The sequence below is a fragment of the Rhinopithecus roxellana genome, chromosome 13 (assembly GCF_007565055.1).
Source record: "Rhinopithecus roxellana isolate Shanxi Qingling chromosome 13, ASM756505v1, whole genome shotgun sequence".
In the NCBI taxonomy this organism is placed as follows: domain Eukaryota; kingdom Metazoa; phylum Chordata; class Mammalia; order Primates; family Cercopithecidae; genus Rhinopithecus; species Rhinopithecus roxellana.
Window position 1 is genome coordinate 29,308,903 of NC_044561.1, and position 11,515 is coordinate 29,320,417.

At 34.7% G+C, this 11,515-nt stretch overlaps 1 protein-coding gene across 1 annotated transcript in view; it reads left to right on the forward strand.

Moving 5' to 3' along the window:
* LOC104669575 (zinc finger protein 100-like) overlaps positions 1-7,968 on the forward strand; it is a 60,793-nt gene extending 52,825 nt beyond the window's left edge. The window contains 1 exon segment of the mRNA XM_030915309.1: positions 7,845-7,968. Within this exon segment, the coding sequence (XP_030771169.1) occupies positions 7,845-7,968 (124 nt within the window).
* The last annotated feature ends 3,547 nt before the right edge of the window (positions 7,969-11,515 follow it).

Sequence of the window (11,515 nt, forward strand, 5' to 3'; positions counted from 1 at the left end):
AAGGTTGCCTTCATGTATGAGCAATTGCAGGTGACCAGAGCCCCATGTGGAGTTCACAATTCATTTAAGTCCAGAAAACAAGCAGAGGACCTTAGCAGTGGTGGGCCCAGGTGTCAAATGCACCTTAATTCATGGAAATGCAGAAAGACATCCTGGTAAGTGGGCAGCTACAGACGGCTATGGGGATGAACAATCTGAGTTAAACACACTTCTTTCCTCCTTGGTTCTGGGTAGAACCTCCTGCTTGCTTTACTGTATCTCATCTAGTCCAGAAAACATCTTGGGTACAAATGTCCTCTTAGGGCACACTTTAAAAATATCTGTTGTAGAATTATGCCTACGGATTTGGGTAGTAAAAGCTATGTTAAGAGGGAAAGTAAAATGAAAACCTGTACACCTTTCTTCCCCACAGTGTGCTATATTATTTGGCCAGCCCAGAGTCCCTTCAACAGTAGCAATGTCTTTGGATGTGACCATAAGTCCTGAGGGGAACACTTGGGCTCTCTGGCAAGTCCAGAATAAAAAAAAAAAAAAAAAAAAAAAAAAAAAAAAAAAGTTCCCCTAGGATGTTTGTGGATGAGTGGTGAAATCCACTGTTTTGATTGAACATGTATACAAGGCTTGCAGCAAATGGGTTCCATTTGCTGGTTTGCAAAAGGGCAAACCAGACAGCCACCATCAAGGGCTTGAAGCAGCTCAGTGTCATATATGGATATCCTCAACACATTGATAGTGAATTAGGTACACATTTCACTGAATATGCTGTCCAAGTTTGGGTACATGAAAAGGATATAGACAGGGGACTCCATTTACTATGTAATCCTCAAGTGGCAGGTTTGATTGAAGGGAAAAATAGCACTAGACATAACTATGAGCACTCTTAAAATCTAATATTTTGCATGGCTGTGTGAAGGTTTTGCCTCCAACCATTAGATACCTTAATTCAGTTGAAACAAATATAGGGTTGGCACTATACCAGTGATTCAGGATCCCCATAAAGGAGGGTCTATTAACCATCATTGGAAAGAAAATCCAACCAGATCCATTTCTATTGTAGCTAATAAAAGGCCAATGGCATTAGGACTCCCCAAGACCTCAGCCAAGAGAAGGAGCCCTTCAATAGTGGTTGGACTGGCAAATTTCCCCTGGTTGGTCCTATCCAACCAGAGAGAGACAACTTCCCCAGCCAGCTAAAGTGGTCTCTGTTGATCCTGTTGGAGTCTATGCAAAAATGCTCCAAATACCAATACACTGGAACACAACTTCTTTTAAAGAACACTTTGTTCAGTGGTTTAACATGGTCTTTTGCTGTCCCTGTAACTTTACAGATAATACTGGCACATTTACCCCTTAGGCCCCATGTTTGGTGTGCATTCCCAGCCCATAATCCTTTGGCTGCCTATGTCCTAAATAACAGGGACAAAGTCACTACAGTCATTCTGCTTGATGGGAAAGAACTGCCCTTTCAACTACTGTTAACACTTGTATTTCCACCCATAGTCTTCTGTTCCTGCTGCTGCTGTGCTGTATTTTCTCTACAATGGGCTCAACATTATGCTGGCAGTTCATAAAAGGATGCCTACTGGCATCAGTGGTTATTTCATTCCTGCACCTCTGGTATGCCTTGGTATGTATCACCTTTGCAGAAAAATGACTTGCAGAATTTACAGATATTCATCAAGGGTCTTCAACAGTGGAGTACACCTTTAGAAGACATGACAAGAAGTGATGTAATTAGTTAGCGTATTAACAAGACACTTAACAGTTATAGACATGGACAGCCCTTTTCAATAAATGCCACACAAAAGCATGTAGTAACCAGAGCTACGCCACAACCAAAGGACTCTAAGGAATAAGTCTTATTACAAGACCTTGACATTCTCACTGTAAAGAAGGTCTTTTTAAAATTTGGGATGGTTTCATTTGGCTGACACCAGCTATAGGGCATTTATGTCAATTAGTGCCCCTATGTTGTGAGCAATGAAACCATGCCTCATGGCTCAATTATACCCATAGTAAGGGCTGGATGTCCCAGGAACAATGCTAACACATTGTAATACTGCAAGGTTTACTCAGACTCATCTTGACAACCTGGAATAAATTGGCAGCTCCAAATGGTACTGAACGGTTATGTGGATTTAATCTCTGGCCTTGGTCACCATTGGGGTGGCTAGGACACTATATGTTAAGTTTCCTATTGGTCCAAGGATGATGGAAAAAGCCAACTGATAAACCTGTTAATTTCCCATATGTGACTAGTAGGTAGATAAGGGCTTTCTTTTATTGGTATGATTATTTAGCTTCAATCTCTGTGCCATTTGTGGGCATTGAAAACACACTAACTGCACTCAGCTTTTTCTCAATGACAGCCTCCAAGGTATTTTTTAATGAACTCTGACATGACCCCCATGCCGAAGGCTATTCTACAAAATTACATGGTATTCGATGTATTAACTGCTGCACAAGGAAAAGCTTTTGCCATGATTAAGATGGAATGTTGTGTATTTATTCCTGATAATTCTAGCAGTATAACTCTAGCCCTACAAGACACGCATAAACAAATAACCACAATGTCTGACTCTAAACTTTCTCCCAATGGCTCTCTTCCTGGTTTGGATCCTGAGGAACATGGTGGCAGAAAGTGTTATTAATTCCGTGTTTGATACGTGTCATAGGAGTCATTGCCTGTTGTTGACTGTATTGTTACTGCGGTATCTGCTTATAAGCAAAAAACACATTGATAAAACATGTCACCTACAGTCTCTCCACAAAAGCTAAGGGACCATCACAGAAGAGCAGAATGCATGAGATGGTAACAGGTGGATAAGATGGGTGGAGTGTAAAGACTAAAGTAACTCCATTCTGAATTACAATTTGCCATTTGACTATGACACACATAGATAGGAATCTCATCATTTTCTGGAAGGTCCACTTTGATTGTCCTGCAAATTGGTCATATGCCCTTTTCCATAGTGTATAAGCCCTGGGTCTGGAGGGTTACAGTGCAGAGATCTACCTGTACTGCAGCTGCCAAAGATCATGCTTCATTTTCTGTGTTCACCCAATAAATCACCCTCCACTGACAAACTGGATTTGTGTGCCTTAGTTGTATTTTCATGAATTCTTTTTATATTTTTTAACAGAAAATTGTGTCATTTACAATAAATACAGTTCTACTTTTATATTTTACAATCTGGAATACTAAAGTGAAAATTCTTGTCTTCTCCACAAACTTTCAGGTAAAAAAATCACTAGTTTGTCACCATTAAGTATGATGTTAGCTATAGATTTAAAAACTAGATACCTTTTAGTAGGTCTCAAAATTTCCTTCTATTAGTAGTTTGCTAGGGGTTTTCTCAGGAATGGATATTTGATTTTTGAAATTTTCTCTGTGCCTATTTAAATTATCACTTTTTGTTCTTAACTAGTATTGAGCATTATCTTGATTAAATTTTAGATATTAAGTCACAATTGTGTTTATGAAACAATATCATATGGTCTTCATGTATATGCATATTTTATGTGACTAGATTTGGTTTGCTAATATTTTCTGAGGATGTATGCATATACATAAATATGCCACATTGGTCCATAGACCTTCTCTGTTACATATTTGGGTCTGCCCTTAGTATCACAGAAATAGTGGCCTCCTAGAATAAATTGGAAAATGTTCCCTCTTTTTCAATTTTTGAAAATATTTTGGGTGAAGAATTAGTATTAATTATTTGTTGAATATAGAAGAAATTTCCATATAGGTTATTTTGCCCTGGAATTTTTCTTTGTGAAAATATTTTTAATTAATAATTTTGCTTTACTTGTTATATAACAATTCATAATATATAAACATATATTCATCTATTTTATTTAGTGTTTTTGTAATTTGTACATTTCAAGATATTAATTTCTAATTTGTAGTATTCTATGCGTAAAAAATTTTTCTAGGCTGTTAACATAGAAAAATCAGAAACATAGAAAAATCAGAAATAATATAGAGTAAGCCTTCAGTCCTATTAATGAATGACTCAAAGTCTCTTTATTGTAGGACAGGTAATTAAAATATAATTTTATCTTTACTATTTATATTTATCTTGTGATGCAAATAAGGTATTGAATTTTTAAAAATTAGTGAAACTGCCATTTAGCTGGGGCTTTTATCAAGAGGGCGACTGAGTAGACCTTTTAATTTTCATTGATATTTAAATAAGAAACATAATTTGTAATTAGAACAAATAGAAAATAATATTCTATTTGAAGAATGGTATAAAGATGATAATTTGATGAATCATATCAATTAGTACTTGGTTAGTGCATACAATATGTTAGATAAGATTCTAAGCCATTACACACACACACACACACATAGAGAGAGAGAGAGAGACATCATACATAAGAGTTTAAAATGAGGAACCCAGGGATTCTTGAGCAGTGACAAATTGACATATTTTCAATATTTCTTGGTAACTTTAAAACTATAATTAAAATCTACTGTTTTGGCTTACAACAACTAAATGCACATAAAGGTATTAAATAACTTTATTAGAAAGCTTGACTAACTCTGCCTGGAAATAAATGTGCAGCACAACTGAAATGTAACCGAAGGACACACTATTATAAAATACCACACAAAACTATTTTAAAAGAAAAAAATATATTAGGACTGAAAGATGCCATTAAATTCGTCACCGCAGAAATACAACAGAGCACAATTTTAGGCACTGTGATATGTTAACAGTATATTAATTTATGTGTAAACACAGTCCCGTGTGCTCATCATTACAGGAAAATAAACTTTTAAAACTAATAAACTAATTCAGTAATGTTGCAGGATACTATATCAATGTACAAAACAATAAATTGCATTTCTATACACTTATAACAAAATATATGGGAAAAATTAAGAAAATGCCATTTGCCATAACATCAAAAATAATACTTATAAATATAACTAAGATGGTAAAAAATTTGTACAATAAAAACTCTAAAATAGTGGTAAAGGCAATTATAGAAGAGACCAAAAAAAAAAAAAACTTAGTGTTCATGGATTGGATAAATTAATATTAAAACATTCATACTACTAAAAGTGATATAAAGATTTAAAGCAATCTCACTGGGTGTGGTGGCTCACACCTGTAATCCCAGCAGTTTGGGAGGCTGCGGCGCGTGGACTGCTTGAGGTCAGGAGTTCGTGACCAGTCTGGCCAACATGGTGAAACCCTGTCTCTACTAAAAATACAAAAAAAGTTAGCCAGTCATGGTGGTGTGTGCCTATAATCCCAGCTACTCAGGAGACTGAGGCAGGGGAATTGCTTGAACCAGGAAGGTGGAGATTGCAGTGAGCCAAGATCACCTCACTGCACTCCAGCCTGGGCCCTGAGTGACAGAGTGAGAATCCATCTCAAAAAAAAAAAAAAAGAAAAAAAAGGAAAAAGAAAAAAAAAATTAAAGCAATCTCTATCAAAATTAAAATATCATTTTCCAGAAAAATAAAAAATTTCTGCAGTTTGTGTGGAATTAGAAAAGACCCAAAATAACCAAAGAATTTTGAGCAAGAACAAAGCTGAAGGCATCAAACTTCTTAATTTCAAATGATACAAACAAAGCTATAGTCATCAAAAGAGCGTGAAATGGGCAATAACCCAGACACATAGACCAAGGAAACTGAATAGAGAGCTCAGAAATATCCATCTGAATACAGTCAACTAATTTTCAACAAAGACATACAAATACACAGTGAAGAAAGAATAAACTGTTCAATAAATGGTGATGGGAAAACTGGATATACACATGCAAAAAAAATTTAACCCATCTTTTACAGAACACACAAAAATCAACTTACAGGGAATTAAAGACTTAAATATTGGACCTGAAACTATAAAACCTTTGGAAGACAACATTGGGGAAAATTCTTTGGCACTGTTTGCGGCAATAATTATTTTTTGTGTTTGACACTAAAAGCCCAGGGAGAAAAAAAATGAGACTACATCAAACTAAAAAGTTTCTACTGCAGAGCAAAAGACAGTCAATCAATTTAAAAGGCAAGCCACAGAACCAGAAAAAAATACTTGTAAGCCAAATATCAGATAAAGTGTTAGTATTCAAAATCTGTAAAAATTCAAAAAATGTAACCCCTTCAAAATAAAAATAGCAATAAAAATAACACATTCTTTTTAAAAGTAGCCAAATAATCTAAATAGATCCTTTTTTGAAGAAGCCATTAATAATCATCAGGAAAATGCAAATCAAAACCAAAATGAGATAGCACCTCAAACACATGTTAGGGTAATATTTATTAAAAATTCAAAACAAAACAAATTTTATCAATGATGAAGAGAAAAGGGACCTTGTACACTGTCACTGGGAATGTAAATTGGTAAAGCCATTAAGGAAAACAGCATGAAGATTCATCAAAACATTAAAAATAAAACTATCATATGATTCACGAATCCTACCTCTGGTTAAATATCCAAAGAACAGAAAATCACATATTGAAGAGATATCTTCACTCCTGTGTTTCCTGAAGCATTATTCACAACAGACAAGATACGAAAACAACATAAATGTCCATCAACACATAAATGAATAAAGAAAATGTCATAAAGCTAGGCATGTGGCTCATGCCTATAATCCTTGTATTTTGGGAGGCTAAGGTAGGAGGATTGCTTGAGGCCAGGAGTTCAAGCCCAGCCTGGGTAACATAGCAAGACCGTGTTCCTACAAATTAGCTTGGCATGGTGGTGCACCCCTGTAGTTCTAGCTACTTTTGAGGCTGAGGTGGGAGAATGATTTGAATCCAGGAGTTTGAGGTTTCAGTGAGCTATGATAATGCCACTGCACTCTAGCCTGGGGAACAAAGATGGACAACTGTCTCTAACAATAACAAATGAGAAATTAATATAAATATGTGCAAACAGTATGAAGGCTATATTAATAATAATGTATAAGTAAATTATATTAATGAAGTAGATTTCAAATGTACTCACCACACACCAAAAAAACCCTAGTAAGTATGAGAAGTAATTGAGATGCTATTGAGCTTGATTTTGGTAATTTTACAATGTGTGTGTGTTTGTGTGTCTGCGTGCATGTGTGTATATCTCGAAACATCATATTGTGCACCTTAAATATATAAAATTTTTGTCAATAATATGCCAATAGAGGTGGGAAAGTATCAAGTATAACCAAAACAGTATCTAGCCACATATAAATTTCATTTAAAACCCTTTAAAATAAATTCTAGATTAAATTTAAAATCCAAATTGACATAATTTTTTTTAGTCAGGGAGGTTAAAATGAGTAAGCATGGCTTAAAAGCTAGAATTGAATATTTAGCTAAAGTATCATTCATAAACAGAGTAAGTAAAATATTTTCAAAAGTAAAAACATTGAGAGATTTGATTACCGAAAGAAGATTTTTTAAGAGTATACTTCAAAAAGAGAGAAACATTTTCTTGTACAAAGTTAACATACAAATAAAAGTATTAAAGACTTGATATTGAAATGTCAATCTATAGTGGACATTGAACAGAAGAAACTACATAGTCCTTACATGCCTCAGTTTCAGAAGCATAAAAATATAATAAAAGTGTAATTCCATGCATTTCATTTAAACTCAGTAAGCTAAATTTGGGGCTACTTGAACAATTTAACTATAGAATGAGTCTACTTTTTAGAAATATTTTTCATCACCAACACATTAAAAATTTATAGCACTTTAATTCCATTTTCTGGAGAATATTAGCTATTCTTCTATCAGAACTAATTTGTACCAATGGAACAAGAGTGGCATAGACATTGCCTACAAGGTTCTGGATGCTCAGGATGACTGGGTTATATGTCCAAAACAGGGCTGAAGACGATGAGATGATAAGGTTCACCCAGTACATGACCACAAAGCAACTCACCAGTGGCAGGATGATCTGGGTAACCCTTTTCTCTGGCGAGGATCTTGGGGAGTGGCTGGTACTGTGAAGATGCTGGGATCACCTCTGATGCTTGGACAAAAAGATCGCCATGTATGCACTTGACAGCAGTGTAATCCTACAAAGAAGACATCCCTGGATAATGTCAGAATAAAAAACACTCCCCACATGATGGGCTTCATGGGAGAAGGTGAGTAGTATTTGCTGACCTTAAGTGGATTGGTCTGGGTCACAATGGAAGAAGCCACAGTGAAGAATATTATGTTACTACTGAAAGACAAATTGAGGGAACAAATAAAAGAAAAACGAAAAAGGAAAAAAGAGGACACTGACAATGTTATTTGTAAATTTATGTTTAAAGCTTGCCAACCAGAAGTTGCTGAGGCTGATTGTGCTGGCCTGGTGTATACTCAGGAGACAGGTGGTACAGATACATAGGCCCCTTGTCACTTTGTTTATGTAGATCAAGGACTTACATTTGAAGTTATTCCCAAAATGCAGTGATTCAAGCATATCTGGAGGCAAAACATCTGCTACAGTGAGGATCATCACTACCTGAATGAAGGTCAAGTGACAGCTGATCAAGTCACATGGCTTAGGTTTGTGATCCTGAAGGAGTGTGAAGATGTGGAAGAAAAGCAGAAAGGTATTGGCTGAAAGTCCAATGGCAGATTCAGAAAAAAAAAAAAAAAAAAAAATTTAAGCACAACTGAGGTGAAAAGTGTGTTCATATTAATGACAAAAATAAACATATTTCATATATCTGGGAACAAAACAATGGATCTCACATTATCAATGTTTGTTCTTTAGTGTCTAAAATGATCACATCATTATTTTAATTTTACCCACTTCTTCTTGGTTAACTGTATCATATAAATTCTGCATAATGCAATCTCTGCACTGTTTTCTACACCAAATAACTTATATATTGTAAAACATCAACGCATTCATAATTATGCCTGTGTAGATACACAATTTCTAAACTTCTATTATACATATGCCTCTCTTTTTAGAAATCATATCCTTGTTGTTTAATATTTCTGCATTCTATATTAAGCATCTAGAATGGTAAGGAACATATAAAATTGCTCAATGGTATTTGCTAAGTTAAATTAAATAAAAATGTATTCTAATAGGAAAGAATCACCAATAAACAAATGCTAATATCTAGTTGACTCTTTCTCACATCCCATCACTTTGATACATCTCATTTCTTTATCACTCTCCTGTGATTTTGGACTCGGTAATTCTACCCAATGCATTATAATAATTAATGATAATATCCTTATTTTCAATCAGCTGATTCTCAATCTTGATTTCATCTGAAACCTTATATTTCCTTTGCCATGAACTGTGAAATATTCTCAGTATCTGAGAATTAAAATGAACATACTTAAGGGGCATTATTGCCCCTTAAAGATAATATTGTGTGTTTACCAATAATCTAATTCTTTTACCTAAAAATGATGCTGATTTTCTCCAAGTTTATTTTTCATCCCGGAAATATTTTATGAGACTCTCTTCCTCTCAGTACGGGAGTGCCACCTGTCAATTATCAAGAAAAAAATTGCCACTTCAGTCACTGCTTGACAAGCATGAACTTGCACCTAAATAATCACATGTTGATTCTTTTCCTGAGACATCACTTACTGCAGGGATACTCTCAAAAGCCTAGAAAAATACTATCTGCAATAGTAAAGGTAATTCCCCTAAAGTTTTCTCAGAATATTTGCAATACCAGAATATCTTGTAAAGTTTCACAGAATAATGATGCAGTTACTGTCTCACGTTATTTAGCTTGGGTTCGGGCATCATTATTTTATCAGTTGAATTTAATCCAGAACTAATAACAGTTTAGCTTTATGACATGGAGAAATAGAAAACCACCACCTTCACTCAAATTCTTATGAGATGAAGTTGTGTCCATCTCTATATTCAAGGACACTTATTACGGTACTGTCCCATAAATATAAATATGTAAGGCAAAGCAGAAATGTTGACAGCATTCTTGGCTAATAATCAGGCTAGTCTGATTAATGACTGAGGTAGAAAATTGCCTTAAAGCCACCTGATACATATATAAAATGTTATAAGACATATGTTGTATAGTTAATTAAATAATTGTTACTTTTTTAAAGGCTTAATCTAGTAAGAGAACACGTTTATTTTAGCTGCAAGAACCAAACGACAGTGAGCTCCTACCAGCATACAGTGGCACCCTTGGCACAGTTTGGTTCTACTAGCAATTTGGAACCAGAAATAGTAGGATCATATTAAATTAATGACTTAATGTTCTCTAAATATTAGGATTACACTCCATTACCAGTAACAGAATAGTTGGGTATGGATTAATAATATGTGTACAATGATTTATTGACTATATTTATGTAATTTTATTGATATACTCCATGTTATAAACCATACATCAAAAAGAAATGATGTAAATAGTTAGATAAAATAACGTTGATAATGTTAGCATTTTCTTCTCTCACTACCAATAGATATTGAGCTCACCCTCTCTAATTCATGCCCTTCCCTCTGTTAAGTGGCCATCACACACTGAAAAGGACTTGACTTTCTGAACTATCAAATGGTGTATTTCTCCATGAGAACCTGAAGGGCATTGCTACTGAGCCTGGACAGGAAAGAACCATGGTCCCCACGGAACAGGTGTACAAATAATTACTTTTAATAATAAATTATTTTTATTGTATATTTAAAAAATATATCTCAGTTGACACAACTGAACTGATTGTTGTCTTCAATGTATCAAAAGTGTTTTATGCAAATTTTAAACTGTGCATCATTAATTTCTTCTAATGATTCTGGCAAATTTATTTTGAAAAAATCATGGAATTTGCAATAACAGGATGACAAACTGGGAGAAATAAATAAAAAATCCATGGAAGTTACTTACACTTTGGTCAGAGTGCAAAATTAATTGAGTTTTATTTGATACACTAAAAAAATAAAATCTGAACACATTTTAGCTCTCAATATGAGAAGTGACAACTAGATACTGCTAGGGCTAAGGGTAAAGCTATTCTCAGAAAACACACAATACAAATTAAGTTCACTATCATTTTACTGACTTTAGTTTTAGGCTGTTCTCAATATCATAAGTCTCAAAGTGTAGACATAATCATGGATAATGATGGGGAAAATAACACCATTAAATGCACTGGGCAAAAAAAGACTGATTATAACATATGTGGGGTTAGATCAGACATCCGAAGAAAAGATAAGGCATATAATGAAAGAAAGAAGTCATTTATAAGAACCCAAGAACTATTTGTATAGAATGAATATGTTCCATTGAGGGGAAAAAGTAGTCTGGTAAAATTTATTTTTTTACCTTCATCACAAAATTTAACTTTTAAAGTGGTTTTATTTTATAAATAATATTTGAATAGTGAGTGATCTTTTCACTTTGCCTCCTGTAGATTTAAGAATAAAATCTATTTTTGGCCGGGCGCGGTGGCTCAAGCCTGTAATCCCAGCACTTTGGGAGGCCAAGACGGGCGGATCACGAGGTCAGGAGATCGAGACCATCCTGGCTAACACGGTGAAACCCCGTCTCTACTAAAAATACAAAA